Genomic DNA, 24414 nt, shown 5'->3' on the forward strand with positions numbered 1-24414 from the left:
GCGGACAGGGGCGGGGACACTGCCGGAGGCGGAGGATATACAAACACAACCGTATTCCTTTTTTGGCGAGAAGGCAAAGCAAGCTCGAAACTCAGGGACTCGATAAAAACGTTTAATTACACTTTTTAGAGAATTCGTACAGTGCAACAGTGAATGTTTGCCGTTAATATTATTCACAGGAGTCCACTTTATCAAATGTTAACTGTATCTGCATTTTAATTCTCCTGTCCTTCAAGACTCCCATCAGGTTTCCCCATCTTGCCCAGTCTCCCAGAAGTTCCTTCCAATTTTGGCTGCAGACCAATACATCAAACACTCCAATTGGTCTGATCCATGGTCCTGGGAAAACGGAAGGCCACAGTCCCATCCCCACCAAGACATATTTTAACCAAACCCAATACCAGTCCCTGAAATATTAGATGGAAAAGTAAGGGGCCATGGGTCCCTTTTAGTATATATGCACATCATCTTTTAAAACACCCGCGCGCGCATGTATGTGTATGTGTGTGTGAGAGAGAGAGAACAGGAAACAGGTAAGACTGAAATACTTCACAAGAAAACAAAACAGAAGAAAAAGTGTTGAGTCTGGACGGAGAAACAACCTAAGAGAAGAGAAGCAGGAGGCTACCTCTTGTCCATGATACCTTACCCACTTTGCAATGGTGGAGAAGGACTGAATCTAAGTCTCTAGGAAGGGGAAGGTGTGGAGCTGAGAAAATCAACCTCCAAAGGTCTCAACAGAATGAGTTTAAAGAGAAAGAAGGGACCCCCTGGCTTCTCTTACCTTCGTGGTTCTTAGGGTGAAGGAGTGACTGAGACACAGGATGATTCAGAGTGAGGTGCAGACCCAACCCTTTATATGACCATTTGTGAATAGAAATTGCAGGACTCTTGACAAAGTCCAAGAAGGGACAAACAATGAAATGAAAGAGAAAATAACCTTCAAAGATAAGAGCACAAGATGGGAAGTGGTGGTAAAGGTAGAGAATTCAGATTCTGATCTAGCCCTGGGGGATAGACTGTGGGGCAGCCATAAGAAATATCAAGGCTTCAGGTAGCTAGCACCTTTCAAATTGGCACCGTGGCCTCTCCCGGGGGGTGGGACCAAATAAGAAAGTGTGAAGGGTCATACAAATCAGATGTTTCAAGCAGAAGTGTGGGTTTGATATGCCTTCTTCTCATTCCATTTGCTGCACCTTTCCTCACCTGCCACACCGACTTGGTAGAGGAGGTTTGTGTTGAGGGGGAAAGGATGAGGCAGGAAAGAATCACTCATCACCTAGCTCCTGAGAGCTTCAACAGATAATCTCGGCAGTATCAGGCTGGTAAATGCAGTGGTCCTGGTATTGAGCGACTTCCCAACCCGCCCTTTACCCTCCTCCAAGCATCGCTCCAGAGGGTACCATGACCAGGATGGCTCCTTACATCGGGGAGAAGAAAAACACAAACAGTTCCACATCACAGAGATTCCCATTGTGAGACAACATCTGTTTCTGTGAGTCCAAGTGACTGGGGGTGGGTGGGGGGGGTGTGTGTGTGTGTGGGTGTGTGTGTGTGTGTGTGTGTGTGTGTGTGTGTGTGTGTGTGATGACTGCCTGGGGTTAAGAGTCTCCACTACCCTCTGCTAGGTTTGGCTCAGCTGGTCAAGGGAGATGCGCTAGGGCACACATATCTTTCTGTCACTTTCCAAACCAACTACTCTCTCAACCAGACTTTTCAGGGTAGTGTTCCAAGTCCAGTGTGTCCCAGTCTGATTTACTTAGAGCTGTGCCCACCACTGTAGTCATCTGGGCCAGGGGAAAACAGCAGCTGGTTTGTCCTAGGGCTGCTGGGACTGGAGGGACTGGGAGGGATAGGGAACTGGGATTGAGGGAAAGCTACATTACATTTTTCACCTGTCTGAGGAAGGGGTGGGCTCTGACTGCAGGATTGGTGCTTTAGCAGGACTTAGACAGTAGCCTGGTTCACAGAAAAATATACACACAAAATAAAGTATCAACATTTCTCCCCAACCTAATAACTCTCCAAAGAGAGGACACGTGCTCTGGAGGACCAGAGGTTTTTGCTGCTCCTACTCCCTGTGTAAAAGTGCCTGGCACCTTGTCCCCAGTGGCAGAGAAAAGCAGAGTAGTCTGGTGGGCAGCTCAGTCCCAAAAGGAAAATCAGCAAACCTAAGAGATGAAGGGCTGATGGCAGCTGCTTGGAATTCGGACTGAAAGCCCAATAAGAAGAACTAGCGGTAGTAACCAAGTTCTATGTACAGCTCCTCTCAGGACCTCAGGGCCACAGATGGAGGGAGAAGGCAGAGAAGGGTCAGCAGGGGATCGATGGAGTGGGATTGGCGGGTAGAGTGGATTTCCTTAGGGCTGGACTGAGTACCTGGACTGAGTGAGGAAGCCCAGCTTGGCAAGAAAATTTAAAAATAATGAGGATGGGGGATCCAGGCGTGGAGCCTCTTCAGCAAGAGCAGTTCAAAGTCTCTGTCCCTGTCCCAGACAGTTCACCTGGCCCACAGCAGGACTAGGTATGTGGTGGGGGCACTTGGAGAGGGTGCTCACCTCTCCTCTCTGCCCCTGACCCAGAGTAGTGTAGGAAACAGCAGGCTTCTCTCCCCATCACTGGTTACCAGTGTCTCGAATCCACCAGCTCAGGTCGGAGGCTGAGCTTCTTGAGGCTCTCATAGCCCACCACAATGACAATGGTGGAGGGCGTGGCTGAGATGATTCTGGCCGACAGGCCTTTCATGAGCCCCCAAGGACCCTCTTCTGCCATCAGCTGTCGGAAGGTCAGGATGATGGAGTTCTTGCCCTCAACCTGGAAAAGTCAACACAGTGGAGGATCACAGTCTGCAAAGTCCCTATACCCAGTCTCTCCTATCTTAGCCTAAAACTGGAAAGAATTAGACTTGGGAGTCAGAGGGCTGGACTCTGCTTCAGCGGGACAGCTCAGCACAGTGAATGAGTGTGGCCTCTGGTGCCAGAATGCCTGGTATGAATCCTGCCCCCTAATTTACTAACAGCATAATCTCAGGTAGTTTCCTTAGCACTTTGCATCCCAGTTTCCTCAAATATATAATAACAATGATAGTACCTACACCGTATCACTGTCTTATGCAGTAAGCAAAAGAATTCTTATAAATGCTGAGAACAGTGCCAGGCAGACTGTAAGTATTCAATAAATGTTAGCTTCATTAATATTATTACATAAACTACACAGTGATGAGTCTGGACCAGGTTCTCCTCTCTGGTCTCAGGGAGGCTGGATTAAATCACCTCGAAGGCCTCTGCAGACATTTTGATTCTGATCATCTCAATTCCTCTGAACTCACATGGCTAGAGTCCTCCCCTCCATCCCTGCCACCTCCCACCCTGTGACCTGTCTTCCCCATGATACCAGAAGCCTGGCTAAGGCAAGAATCTTTTCTCTCTTCTCTCCTAATACTCTTGCCCTCTTCTTCATACCTACAACCAAACAACACATTTAAAGACCACCCCACTCAGACCCGCAGCCACTGCAGGACAGACACACTCCTTGTTATACCTTTCCCTATTCCCAAGGTGGTCTCATCTTTGACTAAGAACATCTCCCCATTCCTCTCTGCCTCCTTTAGCACCTGCTTCCACATTCCCTCATTCCGTTCTTCTTCTGACCACTCATGCTCCTCTCATCCTCCACTTATCTACAGACATGTCAAGAACTTTTCTAGCTATGGCCCTGGTCCTCATATGCACTTTGTCCCTTCTAGCTTGGGAACGCCTCAAAGTAGGTGTTGTTTAGTTGCCAAGTCATATAGTAGGGAGCTGTTCTTTCCCTTGATTCTCCTCATGGAACCCCCATAACAAGGCTAGGAGAGAATAAGGATGGAACTTGTGCACTTTATTATTTGTAAACCGATCAGATACCATTCATTTTAAACTGTATGGGTCATAATGGGGACAATCTTTCCTAGAGATAAATATACAACTGACCCTTGAACAACATGGGTTTGAACAGTGTGAGTCCACTTATATGCAGTATTTTTTTTTCAGCAGTAACAGTACTAATAAAAATTTAAAATAAATAAAAAAATAAAATAACCAGAAAGATTTTACCATTGTTTTTTAACCTCTATGTATTGTATATCTTGAAACATATCAAGATATAATCTTGTTTCTCTAAAGTATATACTTGGTTAATTTAAGAATTTCATGCTTGTGTTATATGAAAGGAGAGAAGGTTAGCAACTCCCCTTGACAAGGATGGAAGAGGCTCTCGGGTCTGACAACACGCATAATACGTGTAACTCTATGGCTGATTCATATCAATGTATGACAAAACCCACTGAAAAATTTAAAATAAATAAATAAATAAAAAATAAAAAGAATTTCATGCTTATACTAACATTAAATTTAAAGAGATTATTTAACTTCTCTGGAAATAAATCAAAATTTTACATAGGTAGCAGAGTTATTACATAAAAAATTGAATTTAGGAAATTCCCTGGCTGTCCAAAAGATCATGGCATCCAGTCCCATCACTTCATGGCAAATAGTCAGAGAAACAGTGGAAACAATGGCAGACTTTATTTTTGGGGGCTGCAAAATCACTGCAGATGATGACTGCAGCCATGAAATTAAAAGACGCTTACTCCTTGGAAGAAAAGTTATGACCAACCTAGACAGCATATTAAAAAGCAGAGAAATTACTTTGCCAACAAAGGTCCATCTAGTCAAGGCTGTGGTTTTTCCAGCAGTCATGTATGGATGTGAGAACTGGACTATAAAGAAAGCTGGACTATAAAGAACTGGACTATAAAGAAAGCTGAGTGCCAAAGAATTGATGCTTTTGAACTGTGGTGTTGGAAAAGACTCTTGAGAATACCTTGGACTGCAAGGAGATCCAACCAGTCCATCCTAAAGGAATTCAGTTCTGAATATTCACTGGAAGGACTGATGCTGAGCTGAAACTCCAATCCTTTGGCCACCTGATGCGAAGAGCTGACATTTTGAAAAGACCCTGATGCCAGGAAAGATTGAAGGCGGGAGGAGAAGGGGATGACAGAGGATGAGATGGTTGATGGTATCATAGACTCAATGGACATGAGTTTGAGTAAGCTTTAGGAGTTGGTGATGGACAGGGAGGCCTGGCATGCTGCAGTCCATAGGGTTGCAAAGAGTCAGACATCACTGAGCAACTGAACTGAACTGACTGAACTGGCTGTCCAATGGTTAAAACTAGCTTCCACTGCAGTGGGCATGGGTTTGATCCCCAGATGGGGAACTAAGATCCCACATGCCACATGGGGTGGCTAAGAAAAACTGAATTTAAAACTGAACTGCCTGCTTATATTACCCGCAATGTAATTAAATGTCTTTATGACTGTGACTGATACCAAAATGATTAAGTAAAAATTCATTTTTATTTATACTTAACCCCCCCAAAAAAAATCCTATAGTACTATACAATCTGTGGATGAGGAACCATGGATTTAGAGGGCCAAGTTACACTCTGATTTTCAACTAGGCAGAGTGTTGGCTTTCCTCAACTACATGTTGTTCAAGGTTCAATTGTACCTAGATTTACCAATCACCCCCATCCTAACATCCTGGTATCAGAAAAGCTGACTTCACCTCTAACCTGCTAAGGTTATCATCCTTCCCTCTCCTCCCTCATTCTCGGGCTTCCCTAGTGTCTCAGAGGGAAAGAACCTGCCTGCCAATGCAGAAGATGTTGGAGCCACTGGCTGGATCCCTGGGTCAGGAAGATCCCCTGGAGGAGAAAATGGCAACCCACTCCAGTATTCTTGCCTGGAGAATCCCATGGAGAGAAGATCCAGGTGGGTTACAGTCCATGGGGTTACAAAGAATTGGACATGGCTGAGTGCATGTGTGTGCATACACGCACACACACACTCCACCTAAAGCTTTATAGAGCAAAATGTATCATTTGTATATAATATATTATCATTTAGATTCAATTTCTTTGGCCTCTGGATTGTGAAATTGTCACTGAGCTGACTAAAGACAGGATCTATAATTTCTGGACAGCACCACCAAGGCCTTTGTCTGTATTTGTGCTGAGTCCACACAGAACCATCTGTGAAAACTGTTCAAGAACAGTCACTCACTGTAGAGAGCTCATAGCCAAGTGGAAAAGCCAGAGAGACTTATGAAATAAACTAAGATCACGTTTCTAGTGTCTGCAAACCTGCAAGGTAAGGAAAAGGTGGTTGATATGCTAAGCTAGGGCTTCTCTGGTGGCTCAGACGTTAATCTAATAGGACAAGAGCCTAGAAGACAGCAGTAAGGATTCCTGGGGGCATGGGCAAGGAAAAGAGGCATGCAAGGTGGTAGACAGGGTGACAGAAACATCTGAGGTGGTCCAAAGTGCTCGGTTGGTTTCTGTGGATGGTGAGTCATAACCACAAGGAAAGGCTCCTCATGGCTTATCTGGCAGTTGGGGAGAGAAGACTGGTCTTACCTGTACTCGGGTTCGGATGACATCCATGGGATTGGTGAGGATGGAAGCGGTGGCTGCAGCCAGAGGCCCCGAGATGGCTTGAAAGACAATGTGAGGGCACTCGCTGGGGCAGAGGGACGAGAGCTGCTCTGGAATCGAGGGAGAGACAGCGCCTCAGGATGGGCGGCACCAGCCCACGCGCCCCACGCTGCTTCTACCAGCTGGCCCGACGATGAGACAATGCCCATCCTTAGCCGCCTTAGACTCTGCAACTTCCACCCTGTCTTTTCTTTTCTTTACGTCCATCAGAACCAACAAAAATTTATAAATCTCAGGCCCCTTCCAGAGGTCAATCTGAACAGGACAAAAATTCCTCTGGAGAAGGGGATTTCAAAATCCCTTTGCTTGCTGACTCCTTTCATCTGCTGGACAGAAATCCTTCCTGATATAAAATACTTATGCCGATACTCTACTTCCCCCAACTCACAGGCTAAAAAAGCACATGCTATATATTTTCTTATATGTGCACTGGATAACTGGTAAAATACATTAACAACTGGTAACACTGTCTTCAAGGAAGGGAGCTGGGTGACTATGGTAGAGGAGTGTTTTCACTGCATACCTTTTCCTACCTTTTGAATTTCAAACCATGTGAATATTTTTAAAAATAAAAAACAATTACAATTAAGAGAGAAAATCATATCCTACAGTGAAAACCTTTCTTCAGCCTTTATCAAGGAAGGAAAATTCATTTTTCAAAATGGTGATGAAGCAGATGAAATAACACCTAGATTCACCCAACCCCACTGTCGCTGGGAAGTTCACCTGCAGTTGAATTCTTTCGCTTTTCCCCTCTCTGGAGGTGAGAGATGAGAGTCTGTTCATTTATTCAGCAAAGACTCACTGAGTGACTACCATGAGCCAGCCAGCTTGGGTTCTAAGGACATAACACTGAACAAAAGAGCCTCAAGCCAGCATCTGAGGCGACTACAGGCAAGTCATAGGGTGACTGAGACCTCTCCCTAACTGGCCATCCTCTCAACGCTCCATGAAGAGCGTGATGTGAGCTGTCCCCACTTATCTCAGCAACTTCATTTCTCTCTCACTGTACATTAGTGAGAAAAGTAAAGTTGCTGTCAATGGTTGCCACTGGGGAGCCTGCCTCCAGCTGCTCCTGGGACAGAGCTGCCCCGGGAAGGGCCATCCAGATCCCCAGGTCCTGAAGGCTGAGATCAGAGGTCCAAATTTTTGTCTAGTTAAACTGGGATATGTATAGGAATATTAAAATGTATCAGATTAGCAATATTATAACAACATATTACAATAACAATATATAATATTACAATATCATATCATATAACAATATAACAATACAACAATAATATTACAACACATAACAATATAACAACCTTACAATATTGAGGAAGAAAGTGACAACAGAAGGAAAAAGAACTTTTACCTCACCAAACAAAACTAATTTAATTAGTGTGTCTTTCAGGGTGGTTTTTTTTGCCAATTGTTATAAATTCAAATTGTAATGTTTAAAAAAAAAGCTTCAAATCCCTGCCCTTATGAAATTTACACTCTAGTGGGGGAAAACAGGCAATAAATAAAAAATAAAATATATCAGAAGGTGATGTATGCTAAAATATACTTTTATTTGTATATGTTTTTAGGTATAGATAAAGATAAAGCAGGAAAAGGAGATAAGAATGCCAAGGGTAGAAAGTGAAGTTTAAGCAAAGAGTTAAAGAAGAGTGTAAGCCTTATCGATCTGTGGAAAGAACTTTCCCAGCAGAGGTAACATCCTATGCAAAGGCCCTGAAGCATGAGTATGCCTGAGATCTTCAAGGGGCAGCGAGGCCAATATACCTGGATGAGTGAGGGGAAGAAGAGTAGATGAGGTCTGAGAGGTAAGTCATTTAGGGCCTTGAAGCCATTGCATGGACTTTGGTGTTTACTCCCAGTGAGACTGAGTGTCAAATAGATCTGTCATCTCTAAGGATCCCTCTCAGTTTTCCCTCTACAATTCAGTCACCATAACACCTTTAAGAATTCTTTTCTGGGGAGGGGGGGGCATTATAGAGGTAGGGGATTAAAAGGTACAAGCTATTGAGTGTAAAATAGCTACAAGGATATATTATATAACACAGGGAATATAACAAATATTTTATAATAACTACAAATGGAGTATAACCTTTAAAAATTATGAGTCACTATATTGTACCCCTGTAATTTATACAATATTACATATTAACTATCAGTTTCAGTTCAGTCACTCTGTCGCGTCTGACTCTTTGCGATCCCATGGACTACAGTACACCAAGCCTCCCTGTCCATCACCAACTCCTGGAGTCTACTCAAACTCATGTCCACTGAGTCGGTGATGCCATCCAACCATCTCATCCTCTGTCATCCCCTTCTCCTCCCAGCCTCGATCTTTCCCAGCATCAGGGTCTTTTCCAATGAGTCAGTTCTTCACATCAGGTGGCCAAAGTCTTGGAGTTTTAGCTTCAGCATCAGTCCTTCCAACAAATATTAACTATACTTCACATTAAAAATAATAACTTTTTTCTCATGCTCCTAGTTTTGGTAATTTATGGGCAGGCAAATAAAGATTAGAGAATAAGTAGGAGGGTAGAGGTTGGCAGGGCAGAAGCGAAGGCTTCCAAGACCCAGCAGCATGACAGAATTCCTTAAGCCCTACCAGAATCACCTCTCCCCTGATTTCTAATCACTTTCTTCCCCAGGGTCAGCATACAAACAGAAACAAAGTGAACTGGCACTTGTACCTCAAGGGTGTCTTGCTCTCTAGAGAAGAAAACATTTCACAAGCATTAGAAAGTAGCATCTGAACTGCCACTGAAAGCTTCCTTGGGCCTGTCTGCATCGGCATCCAAGCCAACAAGCTGCAGTGGGATTCAGATTCCAATTCTAATCACTCACATATGCCATTTTCCTGGGGTTTAGGAAGAGGATGAAAAAACAAAGGCAAGAGGGTGGGAGAAAGAGTCCCAAGTCTTTCCTTCTCCGTTATTCACTCAACAAATGTTTACTGGGCATCTATTATCTGCAAAGCAGAAGACAAACCTAGGCTGAGTTGGTTTAAGTCCTTCCTGGCTAAATGACTTTGGGCAAGTAATATAAATGAGTATTTATTTAATATTTACTATATGCCAGCCACTGTGAAAGCACTAGGCATAAAACAGAAAAATGGGCAGAGAAGTAACTTCATGGAACTTACAGTCTAATTAAGGAGCTGTGTGGGAGCTAGGGATAAAACAATTGCAAATTATGATAAGTGCTTTAAAGGAGAGGTGCTGAAAAAGAAAACAGGAAGTGCCCTCTTTCCAGTTGGGTAAAGGCAGCATGTATGCCGATGCCTGAGGCATGAGAAGGACCCAGCCACATAAAGAAAATGGGGAAGGGTACTGCAGGCATAAAGAACAGTATCTGCAAAGGCTAGGAGGTGACAACAGAGCTTGATGTATCTCAGGAACTGAGCGAAGGGCAGTGAGGATGGACCAGAGTGAGAAAGGGGAGAGGAGCACGAGATGGAGGTGGAGAAGGAGATAGGGACCAGGTCACATAGACCTGTGTTGACTGTGAGAAGCATTACATTTTATTCTAAATACCCATAAGGAAGCACTGGTAGATTTTAGCAAAACGGAGTAACAAGAGCCAATCTACTTGCTCAAGAAATATTTACTGAACACTTACAATTCATCAGACCCTGAGACACAGTGTCACAAAGCCTCAGACCCTGAGACACAGTGTCACAAAGCCTGGCACACAGTGAAGGCTCAATAAATGTTAGTGGGGACAAGGAAGAGGCAGGGGCCATGCGCCATGCACGAAGCCGCAGTCTCAGTGATCTGTAGAATAACCTGGCCACTGACACCTGAAAGTAAGTCAGAAGAAAAAGTCTGGGATGAAAAATGTTATAGTTGAGTAAAATTTCAGATGTGTGCGCATGCCTTCAAGTTGAAAGGTCCAACAGTCAGAATATCTGTCCGGAGCTCTGGACAGGTTAGCTTGGGAAAAGAAACAGAGATTTAGAAAAGGACTATTAGAAAAGGACAACCCTAATTATAGATGAAGTCAAATGAGGAGACAGGGGTGAACATAGACTCCAGAGAAAATTTTTCCTAGGATGTTTCTCTAACATTAAGATTAGCAGCATCTGTTCCTAAAGAATCTGATACAAAGGGTCAAGGTGGAGTCCAGGTATTTGAATTTTACCAAATACTCCAGATGAAAAACTGTTAAAACAAAAGAAAGGGACAAAGTTACCAAAAAAAGTACTTAGAAAAATAACAGGATCAGAAAAGTATGGTGCAATAGAAACCAAGTGATTATAAGCTAGTAAGTCATTGCAAAACTTGCTCAGAAAAATTCCAGACGGTATGGAACAGAATGCCTACTGCCAAAGCTTAGGAGTCAGTGGCAGGGACGAGCTAGGTTGCAAGTGCAGGTTACCATGACTGGAGTTTGGTAGTTGCCCAACGCTGTGGGTGTTTCAGGATAGCAAGCACATACAGGTCCTGCTCTTGGCAATGTGCTTTGCCCTTTCAGAAGGAAATCTGGCGGTATGTTTATTAAGACCCTCAAAAATGTCATCTCTTGGGACTTTCCTGGAGGTCCAGTGGTTAAGATGCCGTGCTTCCAATGCAGGGGGTGCAGGTCTAAAACCCCATATGCTGCGCAGCCATTAAAAAAAAAAAATGTTATCTCTTGACCCGATAATACCATTTCTAAGAAATACTTATGAACAAAAAATACAGGATTAGAGAGCTTCAAGATTGTATTACATCTTGAACTTAAATTTAAAAATACTCAGGAAAGGCACCCAACTCAAAAGCTCACTATCACCATTGATTTCACCTTTAAATCCCATGGATTTTGTCCCTCTCCACCTATTCTCTGCCAATATTCCACAAACCTTAGTTGATCCTGATGCATGGAGAACATACTTAATGTTCTACGTCACAGATTTTACTTGTCTGATTCCCTCCACTATAATATTAGCTCTCTGAAAGCAAGAACCATGTCTTATTCATCTCTGAATCCTCTTGAATTCAAATGTTTGCTATATGAATTCTCCCATTAAATCTCCCATTCAAACATGCCCAGGGCAATAGCATCTGTCTCATTAGTAACCCATCCTCCACCCTCACCCTCCTAGTTCCTGCTTACCTGCATAGAAGTGGTAGAAGGGCCACCAGACAGCACTGTTTGGGATATAGGTAAGCAGTGAAGCCACGTAGCCTCGGTAGAAGCCACGAAGTCCATCAGCCCGCAGGATCTGCCTGATGATGTCCTTGGTTTGGCCAAAGGCAACTACCCCTTGTCCCTCTGGATTCCCTCGCACTTGGAAGCGGCCCATTTTCTCACCCTTGCGCTGCATCATCAAATGCTGGGAGACCACATCAATGGGCACCGTGATGCTCTGGGCCACGAGAGAGGCTGAGCCACCGGCCACCAGTGATTTGACTGTGTTGCTCTGGCTGTAGTCAGCTACGAATTTCCGGGTTAGCTCGTAAGTGGTGACATAGCACTGGCCAGATATGAGGGTGAAGGTGTTGACCAGGAACCCCCGGTAGAGACCAGTCACACCATCCGCCCGTAGGATCTTGATGAAGGCGTCAAAGGTCCCGTGGTAGAGGCTCCTGCCTTTCTGAACCTGCAACCGAGTGCGGATGAGGGTGAATGGGTAGACGCTGACGCGGATCATCATTGTCATCGCCACACCAAACACATAGAACTTCTTCTTGTCCAGGTGTTCCCACTCGATGATCTGGATGTTACGTTTGTCCTCCATTGTACCTGGAGACCTGGGGACTGGAGCAGGATGGAAGGAATATGAAGGAGATCGGAATTCACACCTTCTCCTCTTGGCGAGGCTCTGAAACCCTATTCTCAGGCTTCACCTCCTGGGTACTCACCTCCCCAAAGCTTAGACTTCAACTAATCTGGCTCTGCCAACCCCTGCCTGATTCTTCCTTCACAGATCAACATAGTGCCGCCCCTGCCTCCTTTACCAGTCCGTTCATATTCAGGACCCCTCTTGTGAAAGCTGCTTCTCACCTCAGGGACTCCCCTGCCCCGAGTCCCACCTCAGCTCCCTACTCCCAGCTTACTGGCATCATCTACTCTCTCTGCCTCTGCCCAGGCCCTGGTGTCACGGCCATTCTCTTTTTCCTTCTCTAGCTCACCCAGACAGCTCAGGATGCTGTGGACAAACCAACCACATGACAGGAGGCAAGACCTTCAGGTGGGCTAATGGGATGTCCCTAAGTGACACTCCAGAGGCTCCCAAAACCTAAAGGGAAGCGCTCCATTTCTGATGCTCCTTGGCCTACTGAGAAGGCAAGGCTTTCAGCCTTCAGCCATTGAGCCTCAGCAGACTACCTCTTTTAGCACCATTTACCAGCTGACTCACCTTACTTTATTTCTGGTTTCCTGTGTTGGCCCCTCTGAGCTTCCCTGACCCACACTCACTGCACTTACATTTTCTCCAGTCTGCACTGGAAGAAAATGTGAGGAAGAAAGCAAATAGGGCTTTCACTCCACAGCCACCACCTCCTACCTCCCTCCCCTTTAATGAAAGAAATTAGGAAGTCAGGAACAAGTCAAAGGTCAGAGTCCTCTTTGGTTATTAGATAACTCACTCAGAGAAAGAAATGAACCATCTGAGAGCTAAGCAGTTTCCCTGAAGAGTCTTGAGAACTACAGTGTAGAGAACATGCTTGGCCGCTTTATCCCCAAGCACATAAATAATAACCTCAGCCCTAGACAATGAAGGGAGATTCAAGTGGCAGAGAAGACAGAGACTCTGCCTTTGATAAACTCAGTCTCTTCAAGGAGACACAGTATCCCTCTGGGGAATGGACATAAGAAACAAAGTAACCAGGGCAAATTAACATACATGTGGCCCTCATGTTACCTGTATCCAGAGAGTAAAGTTTCAAACAAAACCAATAACCTTACAACTGTAATAACTATATAAAGTCAGGAGCTTCCAACTTAAGAAATGTCAAATGAGAGCACATCATATACTGGACACAGACACAATGGCAATGTAATGTGCTCCTGTGTAAGATACCGGACATTTGCAGCCCAGAAGGAGAAAGTGGAAAGTTAAATTCCAGGAAGTGAGAAGTCAGGGGCTCCCCAAACTTTAAGAGAAATCCCTAAGGTCTGGGAAAGGAAGTGGCCGCATCAAAAGGACAACTCTAGATAGCTAAGATGTTCTACATGAGCAGTCCCAGCGCAAGTGCCTTGATAAATCTCATGTCAAGTGTATAACCAGAGCTCATCCTCAACCACTTTTCCCAATCAAAGGTCCCAACCAGCCTAAGTAGCTTCTTGGTTTACCATACAAGTCTGTGGAGAAGCAAGGTTAGCATTTGGAATTCCCTGAGCTGGACTGTATCACTTTCATTAAAATACGAGATACCTGCAGTATAAACTCAGTACATGTGAGCTGAAGGGAAAGCCTCAGCTTCAAGGTGAGACATGCATGAGGCACATGTAACCAAGATAGGCTTCCTGGAGGAGGACAAAGCAGGTGAATGGAGAAATACATGTGGACAGTGGAAGGGAAAGAAAAATGGATGAAACAACTGAGTTAACCAGAACAGAGAACTGAGGTCATGGGGAATGAACTAGAGGTTGAGTTCTAGGAGGAGAACCTTAGGAACACTGACATGCCACTTGCTGTGGACCCTTCTTCCAGTCTCAGCCTACGACACCCACCAAGTCCAGTGGAGCAATCTTCCCCTTTGAGGCCCTTCAAAAGAAGGGGATCACTGTATCATTGAAAAACTAAGTGGGTGTTTGTCATCCAGGGTCCCAAGGTCATGTGTCCGTTTCTACTGAGAGAGGAGGGAAGAGAGATACTAGGATTCACTGAATACATACTACCTCCTGTAATCCTTACAACTTAACCTGTGTACAGTTAGACATTTCTGCTAAATGAGAAAGTCGAGGTACAAACAGGTTAAAAGAAACAGGCCTAAGGTCACACAGTTGTTCAGTGGTGGAGGCAGGATAGGAGCCAAGTTTGCTCTTCTGCTCCATCAGGCCTCTGCCCCATGGGAGCTGAGGAGTTCCAGCACAAATCATCTCTGTTCCGTCTAAGGCTAAGTCATTCCAACCCTGGGAGGCAGAATTAATGCCCTCACAACTGCCAGTCACGCAAGGGTTAAGCATAAGCTCCTGGCCGTGCAGACGCCCAGGGATTTCTCTCAGCTCTGTTCCAGAGAAACCAAGAGCTGCCTCTGCTCTCCCAGCATGGACGGAGCAGAGTGGCTGGGCGGGCCTGTTGTCGTCACAGGACAAATACAGCAGCGCTCAAGCAGGAGAGCCTTCTGCCCGGCTCATGAATAGTGCGTGACAGGCAGAGCGACAAAGGACTCTGTCCCAGAACCTAGTTTTGAGGGCACCATCTCAGCTTATGAAAGTGAGCTGACAGAGTACCAACATCTTCTGATTACAGCAGCACCCAGTTCCTCACTTCCCCACGTTCCTCCGTCTCCATCTCTCACATGTACCAGTCTAGTTTAAATTCCCAGAAAGAAGGAAGGACTCTCCATGGCCAAAGCAGGAAGCTTCCACCATTGCCATGATGACCGAGGAAGCCACTCTGGGCCAGGCCACAGGGGGCTGAGCCGCTACACTTGAAGGTGAAGGCACTGCGTCTACTCTCCCTACCCCTTTGAAGGGTAGGGCTGCTCCTAAAAGTTGGGATCTCAACCTGCTCTTTGTTCTATAACCTCCCAACTTCATGCAGAAGTATCAAAACCAGTTCCTTCTGTCTCTCCCTCAGGAAAATCCTTCTTGCAGATACCTGTACGCTCACTTCCTTCCTGCAGCCTTCCAACTCAATCAGTCCAGCTTCTTTTGTGACTCTTTCCCAGACCCTCACTTGTGTGGATGCGTACATGCTCAGTTGCATCCAACTCTTTGCGACCCTATGGACTGTAGCCTGCCAGGCTCCTCTGTCAGGAGATTTTTCAGGCAAGAAAACTGGAGTGGTTGCCATGCCGTCCTCCAGGGGATCTTCCCAACCCAGGGATCGAACCTGCGTCTCTTACGTCTCTACCATTGGGAGGCGGGTTCTTTTACCACTGCATCACATGGCTCCAATTATGAACTGTCTTCAATCTTTTAACATAGCTTAGACACAAAGGTTAAAGTGCTTCATGTGGAGACCCACCAGATGACCCAGGATGTCCTGAAGTCATCAAATGAGATGTCAGACGCAGAGGCCTCACTGATGAGCCTATCAGAGGAACGGGACAAACTGGTCAAGGCAGGCATACTCCCTTTCCACTTCATTCTCCCTGTACCAGAAAAACTACACCAGACTTCACTAGGATCCCAGATAAGATTCTGGTTCAGGACAACACAGAGTCACCTGGAACGTAAGGTCATCCGATGGAAAGAACACTAGTAGTCAGGAGATCCACGTTTGAGTTCCACTACCATGACTTTCTAGTAGGATTGGAACCAAATCCCTTCTTTTGAGGAAATTCAGTTTCCTCATCTCTGAAATGGGGCTAATAAAGCCTGCCATAGCTATACAACAGTTTGGGGCAACTCACCTGAGCTAGCATGTGTGAAAGCACTTTGTAAACAACAAAATACTTCTATTATTGCAGAAAGCTCCGCTGGACAGTGCCGCTGTAAATCTCTGCTACTCAGAGTGTGACACAGACCGGCAGCATGGGCATCACCTGGGCGTTTGTAAGAAATACAGAATTTCAGGATGCTCCACAGACCTGCTGACTAAAAGCCAACATTTTCACAGGCTCTCTGGGTGATTAATACATATATCAGAGTTTGGAAAGGACTGCCTTAAATGTTAAGGACTGTCAGTGTTATGACAATGTAACAACTACTCCAGGAGTCCAGGATCATTATGACTAGGTTAGGAGCCCTCTGACTCCATCCTGACTGGTCGCCAGGACTGGGCTCAATGATGTCTACTAGACTCATTCAGATCTTATCAGTCAACAACCCCCACCAAATCAAATCGACACCTACAACTTCTGACAAGCCATCTGTGGGGTTTGGTCCCCACTTCTGTGCTGGAAACGAGATCTTTGCTTCATCCCCTGTTCTTACTGCATCTGCCCAAAGGCTCTGCATCCTGGGAGCTATCTACCACATGAATGTGAATATATTTCCATGCTTGCCCATCAGTCTTAATGAATATGCATCTCCTTAGGGAAGTTCCCTGGCATGCCTCCAACCTCTCCCTCCAAGACAATCTCCGCTCTGGGACAAGAAGAGATTCCCACCCAGTCTTCCTTTGATCTTTCATAGGCTCCCATGTGACGCTTCAGGGCAGACACCACATGACAATCCTCTTCACCTACTCCACATGACACACGCTTTAAGCTGCTTCTGTCCTGGCCCCCGAACTGCCGCCTCTGGATCCTCGGACTTGTCCCTAGCCATGCCTCTTGCCACGCTTCTTTCGTTGTCAGCGAACCTCATGCTCCTCCGACAGAAAGAGATGACTAGTTGGAATCGTCCCTCATTCCCCAAACTGCGTGGCGGGCTCCCACTGAACTGCAGCCGGACACTGCAGACACCCGCTGCCTCCTTGACAGGTCCAGCTCCTCGGAGACCTTAGTCCTCAGGCACCCCATGCAGGTGGTTTCTTACCTTCTCAGATCAGGGTGGTTCCGCCGCGTCTGAGGTGAACTCCAAGTGCGGACCTCTAGGCTGCAGGTCCCATTTTATCCTCTGTTTCTGGCGATTGATGGCCTCCGGTCGCATCTTCCTCCATCTCGACCGGGCTCCCGGTACTGACGGAACCGGAAATTGGGACCTTGTCAGTCCCTCCCCTTGAAGGGGCGGAGATGAACGGTGCCAATTCCACCAATGGCGTTCTGAATCTTTAGCCTCTCCCCCCCGCCCCCGCAGCAAGGGTGGACGTTCCTGGCAGCCATCTTGAAGTCGGGCAGAGGCCACGCCTTCACTAGCTCGGACATGCCCTCAGCTGTACAGCGCATGCGTTTTCTTTCCACTTGGTGGAAATTGAGTCCGCCGGCACTTCTTGAGTATCTTGTTCTAATTGGGTCACCTTGTGTTCCGATGCTATTGGAATCCTTAAATTCAAAGCTAGTCTGTTATTTTTCTCATCTGTTGAGCCAAAACAAGCTAATGTGCTGAGCAGGAAGGACTAAGTTTAGACAACCAATTTTAACGTTTGAGAGCTCAAAGAATTGCAGAAATAGAGGACATCCTGGAGGTGGAGTAGTCTCTCCCAGCTCTAAAACAATTTGCCTATACATGGATTTAAAAGAAGAGGCAGAACCCTTAAAATAAGGGACTGGGAGGTGGGGTATGGAGTGGAGAATAGATTCATTTCAAAATAGATATTTCTACACCGCCACAAAAAGACAACCCAATTCTTTAAATGGATAAAGGACTTGAATAGACATTTCGCTAAAGAAGGTGGCCAAAAAGCACAGGAAAAGATGCTCAGTATCATTAGGGGAAAACAAATCAACAAGATCCCACTTCACACCCACTTGGATGGCTAAAATTAAAACAAGCAAGCAAACAAGAACCTGGAAAGTAAGGAGTGTTAGCAAGGATGTGGATAAACTGGAACCTTCAGACATTGCTGGTGGAAATGTGAAGTGTTTTAGCTGGTGTGAAAACAGTTTTGATTGTTCCTCAGTAGATTAAGCTAAATTAATCTATGACCAAGCAATTTCACTCCAAATAAGTATCTGAAAGAGTTGAAAACAGATGTTCAAACAAAAACCTGTACACAAATGTTCACGGCAGCACTGTCCCAATAGCCCCAAAGTAGAAACAAGGGTTTCTTGTCTATCTGTACAATGGGATATAAGTTATTTAAAATAAAATATGGATACATACTACAATGTGGATGAGAATTTTGAAACCATTATGCTAAGTGAAATAAACCAGACACAACAGTCACATATTGTGCAATTCTATTTAGATGAGATATGCAGAATACACAAATGTGTAAAGACAGAAAGCAGGTAAGTGGGTTAGTGGTTCCCAGGAACTGGAGGGAGGAGGAATGGGAGTGACTGTTTAATTAATACAGAGTTTCTGCTTGGAGTGATGAAAGTGTTCTAGACCTAGATAGTGGTGATGATTATACAACATTGTGAATGGCTAAATGTCAGCAATAGTAAATTTTATGTTTTATGTATTTTATTAGGTGGCACTAGTGGTAAAGAACCCACCTGCCAATGGGCTTGCCTGGCGGCTCAGAGGGTAAAGATTATGCCTGCAATGCGGGAGACCTGGGTTCAATCCCTGGGTTGGGAAGACGCCCTGGAGGAGGGCATGGCAACACACCTCAGTATTCTTGCCTGGAGAATCCCATGGACCGAGGAGCCTGGCAGGCTAAGTCCATGGGGTTGCAAAGAGTCAGACACCACTGAGCAACTAAGCAGAGCCAGTGCAGGAGATGCAGGAGACGTGGGTTTGATCCCTGGGTCGGGAAGATTCCCTGGAGGAGGGCTTCAATATTCTTCAGTATTCTTGCCTGGAGAATTCCATGGACAGAGGAGCCTAGCAGGCTACAGTCCTCAGGATTGCAGAGTCAGGCCTGACTAAAATGACTTAGCACGCAGGCACAAAGAATTTGGTAGTTCTAGGAAAGATCCTTCCTGAACACCAGATTTGTATTGACAACTGCCACAAAATATCTAATGGGCATTTCAAACTTAATGTGAAAGTTAGTCTTATGTCAGTCTGGCTAGCACTATGAAAGTGAAAGTGAATGTTCCTCAGTCATGTCCGGCTCTTTGCCACCTCATTAAATGGTCCATGGAATTCTCCAGGCAAGAATATTGGAGTGGGTGCCTTTCCCTTCTCCAGGGGATCTTCCCAAGCCAGGGATTGAACCCAGGTCTCACGCATTGCAGGCGGATTCTTCCCTGAGCTATCACGGAAGCCCAGGATTATAATACTTAGTTACTCACTAATAGATGTTGCTGTGAAGGTGTTTTGTAAGTGTGATTAACATACACAATCAGTTGACTTCAAGTAATGATTACCTTGATAATGTGGATGGGCCTCACCCAGTCAGGCAAAAGTGTTGCCTTTGGAGCCACACTGAGGTTTCTCTGGGAAGAGATTCTGTATCAGGACTTCAGCATGGTGGGGGTATGTAAAATGAATAAACAGCAAGGACGTACTGGATAGCACAGGGAACTATATTCAATACCCTATAATGAAATACAAAGTAATGCCCTATGGTGAAAAAGAATCTGAAAAAGAATATTTATATATATAGCTGAATCATTTTGCTGTACTCCTGAAACAACACACCATTGTCAATTAACTATGTTTCATTTTTTAAAGGGTAAAAATAATAAATAAAGACTGCAGCATCAACACCAGTGTTCATAGCAGCACTGTTTATAATAATCAAGACATGAATACAACCTAAATGTCCATCAACAGATAATGGCTAAAGAAGATGGGGTATACAAACAATAAATGCTGGAGAAGAGGTAGAGGAAAGTGAACCTTATTGCACTGTTGGTGGGAATGTAAACTGATACAGACACTATGATGAACAGTATGGAGATTCCCTTAAAAACTAAACTACCATATGACCCAGCAATCCCACTACTGGGAATAAACCCTAAGAAAACCACAATTCAAAAAACATGTACTCCAATGTTCATTGAAGCATCACTTACAGTATCCAGGACATGGAAGCAGCCTAGATGTTCATCAACAGATGAATGGATAAAGAAAATGTGGCCTCTGTGTGTGTGTGTGTATGTGTGTGTGTAAAATAGAAGAGAATATTAGCCATAAAAAGAAACAAATTTGAGTCAGTTATAGTGAGGTGGATGAATCTAGAGCCTGTTGGACAGAGTGAAGTAAGTCAGAAAGGGAAAAACAAATATTGTATATTAACACATATGTATGGAATCTAGAAAAACAGGACTGATGAAAGTATGTTCAGGGAAGGAATGGAGATGCAGACATAGAGAACGGACCTGTGGACACAGTGGGGGAAGGAGAGGGAAGGGAAAATTGAGAAAGTAGCATTGACATATATATATATATATATATATATATACACACACACTGTCATGTATAAAATAGATAACTAGTAGGAAGCAGTTATATAACACAGGAAGCCCAACCCGGCACTCTGTGATGATCTAGAGGGGTGGAATGGGATGGGGAGGGAGGGAGGTTCATGAGGGAGGGGATACATACATACTTATGACTGATTCACATTGTTGTATGGCAGGAATGAACACAACATTGTAAAGCAATTATCCTCCAATTATTAATTTAAAAAAAGAGTAATAAAAAATATGCCAGCAAATTTGGGAAACTCAGCAGTGACCACAGGACTGAAAAAGGTCCGTTTTCATTCCAATCCCAAGGAAAGGCAATGCCAAAGAATGTTGAAACTACTGCACAATTGCACTCATCTCTCACACTAGCAAAGTAATGCTCAAAATTCTCAAAGCCAGGCTTCAATACTACGTGAACCAGGAAATTCCAGATGTTCAAACTGGATTTAGAAAAGGCAGAGGAACCAGAGATCAAATTGCAAATATCCGCTGTCCGCTGAATCATAAAAAAAACCAAGAGAAAAAAAAAAGCATCTACTTCTGCTTTATTGACTATGCCAAAGCCTTTGACTGTGTTGATAACAACAAATTGTGGAAAATTCTTTAAGAAGTGGGAATACAAAAAAAAAAAGAAGTGGGAATATCAGACCACCTGACCTGTCACCTGAGAAATCTGTATGCAGGTCAAGAAGCAACAGTTAGAATTGGACATTGAACAACAGACTGGTTCCAAATCAGGAAAGGAGTATGTCAAGGCTATATACTGTCGCCCTGTTTATTAAACTTATATGCAGAGTACACCATGCAAAATGCTGGGTTGGATAAAGCACAAGCTGGAATCAAGATTGCCAAGAGAAATATCAATAACCTCAGATGTGCAGTTGACACCACCCTTATGGCAGAAAGTGAAGAAGAACTAAAGAGCCTCTTGATGAAAGTGAAAGAGAGTGAAAAAGCTGGCTATGAAACTCAACATTCAAAAAACTAAGATGGCATCCAGTCCCATCACTTCATGGCAAATAAATGGGGAAACAATGGAAACAGCGACAAATTTTATTTTCTTGAGCTCCAAAATCACTGCAGATGGTGACATGAAGTTAAAAGGTGTTTGCTCCTTGGAAGAAAAGCAATGAACAACATAGACAGCATATTAAAAAGCAGAGACGTTACTTTGCCAACAAAGGTCCATATAGTCAAAGCTGTGGTTTTTCCAGTAGTCATGTATGGATGTGAGAGTTGGACCATAAAGAAAGCTGAGCGCCGAAGAACTGATGCTTTTGAACTGTGGTGTTGAAGACTCTTGAGAGTCCCTTGGACTGCAAGGAGATCAAACCAGTCAATCATAAAGGAAATCATCCCTGAATATTCATTGGAAGAGCTGATGCTGAAGTTGAAGCTCCAATACTTTGGCCACTTGAAGCGAAGAACTAACTCATTGGAAAATTCCTGATGCTAGAAAGATTGAAGGCAGGAGGAGAAGAGGATGAGATGGTTGGATGGCATCACCGACTCGATGGACATGAGTTTGAGCAAGCTCCAGGAGTTAGTGATGGACAGGGAAGCCTGGCATGCTGCAGTCCATGGGGTCTCAAAGAGTTGGACACAACTGAGTGACTGAATTGAACTGAATAGAAAAAAGAACATGATGGAACAATCTAGTCATGAGATTAAGGGTATAGAAGTATGATGTAAATTCTAAAAGGCTATATAAGGGTGGATAGTATTCCAATCCTAATTTTAAAAAAAAGAGATGTGGTACATATATACAATGGAATATTACTCAGCCATGATAAAGTATGTATATATAAATTATGGAATTATTTATATTATTTTAAATACAGATTATTATTATTAAATATGGGATAATTAATTACATATATATTAATATGTCAAAACTGGAGCTCTTGTTCTTCCCTGAAATCTGACCCACCTGCTCTCTTCATCTCAGTTCATTGGCAAATTCATCCTTCCATTCTCCCAGACCAAAAATCCTGGAGCCATCCTTTTTAAAAAAAAATTTATCTTATTTAAAAATTTTTAAATAAATTCTTAACCAGTTTTTTTGAAGTAGAGTTAGTTTGTAATATTGTCTTAGTTTCAGATGTACAGAAAAGTGATTCAGAAATACATATATATATGTATATTCTTTTTCAAATTATTTTCTATTATAGGTTGTTACAAGATATTGAATATAGTTCCTAGAGCCATCCTTAACTGTTCTTTTTTTCTCATATATCACGCATGATTCATCATCAAATACCATTAGCTTTATCTTAAAAATATATCTAAACCTGTGGCCTGGGAGAAAATATTTGCAAATTATGCAGCCCACAAGGGCTTCATTTCCAAAGTATACAAATAGCTCATACAACTCAATATAAAAAAAAAAAACAACAACAAATAACTCAACCAAAAAGGGGGTAGAATGCTTAAATAAATATTTCTCCAAAGAAGACATACAAATGGCCAACAGGCACATGAAAAGATGCTCAACATCACTAATTACTAGAGAAATGCAAATCAAAACTACAATAAGGTACCACCTCATACTACTCAGAATGGCCATCATTAAAAAAGTCCACAAATAACAAATGCTGGAGAGGATCTGGAGAAAAGGAGCCCCGCTACACTGCCGGTGGGACTGTAAATTGGTGCAGTCACTATGGGAAACAGTATGGAGGTTCCTCAAAAAACTAAAAATAAAGTTGCCATCAGCTCAGTTCAGTCGCTCAGTCGTGTCCAACTCTTTGCGACCCCATGAATCACAGCACACCAGGCCTCCCGGTCCATCACCAACTCCTGGAGTTTACTCAAACTCATGTCCATTGAGTTGGTGATGCCATCCAGCCATCTCATCTTCTGTCGTCCACTTCTCCTCCTGCCCCCAATCCCTCCCAGCATCAGGGTCTTTTCAAATGAGTCAACTCTTCGCATAAGGTGGCCAAAGTATTGGAGTTTCAGCTTCAACATCAGGCCTTCCAGTGAACACCCAGGATTGATCTCCTTTAGGATGGACTGGTTAGATCTTCTTGCAGTCCAAGGGACTCTCAAGAGTCTTCTCCAACACCATAGTTCAAAAGCATCAATTTATCTGTGCTCAGCTTTCTTCACAGTCCAACTCTCACATCCATACATGACCACTGGACAAACCATAGCCTTGACCAGATGGAATTTTGTTGGCAAAGTAATGTCTCTGCTTTTAAATATGCTATCTAGGTTGGTCATAACTTTCCTTCCAAGGAGTAAGCGTCTTTTAATTTCATGGCTGCAATCACCATGTTCAGTGATTTTGGAGTCCCAAAAAATAAAGTCTGACACTGTTTCCACCGTTTCCCCGTCTATTTCCCATGACGTGATGGGACCAGATGCCATGATCTTAGTTTTCTGAATGTTGAGCTTTAAGCCAAATTTTCCACTCTCCTCTTTCACTTTCATCCAGAGGCTTTTTAGTTCCTCTTCACTTTCTGCCATAAGGGTGGTGTCATCTGCATATCTGAGGTTATTGATATTTCTCCCAGCAATCTTGATTCCAGCGTTTCTCATGATGTAGGATCCTGCAATTCCACTTTTGGGCATACATCCAGAGCAAACTATAATTCAAAAAGATACATGCACCCTCAATGTTCATTGCACTGCTTATAATTAGCCAACCTAAATGCCCATCAACAAATGAATGGTAAAAGAAGATGTGGTACATATATGCAATGGAATACTACTCAGCCATAAAAAAATAATGTCTTTTGCAGCCCCATGGATGCAACTAGAGTTTATCACACTGAGTGAGGAAAGGCAGACAGAGAAAGACAAATATCACATAATATCACAAATGTGGAATGTAAAATATATCTCAAATGAATTTATCTACAGA

General features: G+C 43.9%; 1 protein-coding gene and 1 pseudogene across 3 annotated transcripts; one reads left to right on the forward strand and one right to left on the reverse strand.

Moving 5' to 3' along the window:
• Positions 1–103: 103 nt before the first annotated feature.
• SLC25A44 (solute carrier family 25 member 44) lies at positions 104–17253 on the reverse strand. Of its 3 annotated transcripts, XM_065902154.1 has the most exons (4): positions 17116–17253; positions 11635–12279; positions 6460–6587; positions 104–2814 (listed from the first exon to the last, which is right to left on the reverse strand). In XM_065902154.1, exons 2-4 carry the CDS (start codon positions 12257–12259, stop codon positions 2623–2625), a joined length of 945 nt encoding a protein of 314 aa, XP_065758226.1. In that variant the 5' UTR covers positions 12260–12279; positions 17116–17253; the 3' UTR covers positions 104–2622. The 3 variants fall into 3 exon arrangements, with proteins under 3 accessions (XP_065758226.1, XP_065758233.1, XP_065758240.1); XM_065902161.1 differs by lacking the exons at positions 104–2814; positions 6460–6587 and adding an exon at positions 10232–10339; XM_065902168.1 differs by lacking the exons at positions 104–2814; positions 6460–6587 and adding an exon at positions 10354–10700.
• On the forward strand, positions 4194–4309 carry LOC136156486 (U6atac minor spliceosomal RNA; annotated as a pseudogene).
• Positions 17254–24414: the final 7161 nt, after the last annotated feature.

The sequence above is a fragment of the Muntiacus reevesi genome, chromosome 1 (genome assembly GCF_963930625.1).
Source record: "Muntiacus reevesi chromosome 1, mMunRee1.1, whole genome shotgun sequence".
Taxonomy (NCBI): domain Eukaryota; kingdom Metazoa; phylum Chordata; class Mammalia; order Artiodactyla; family Cervidae; genus Muntiacus; species Muntiacus reevesi.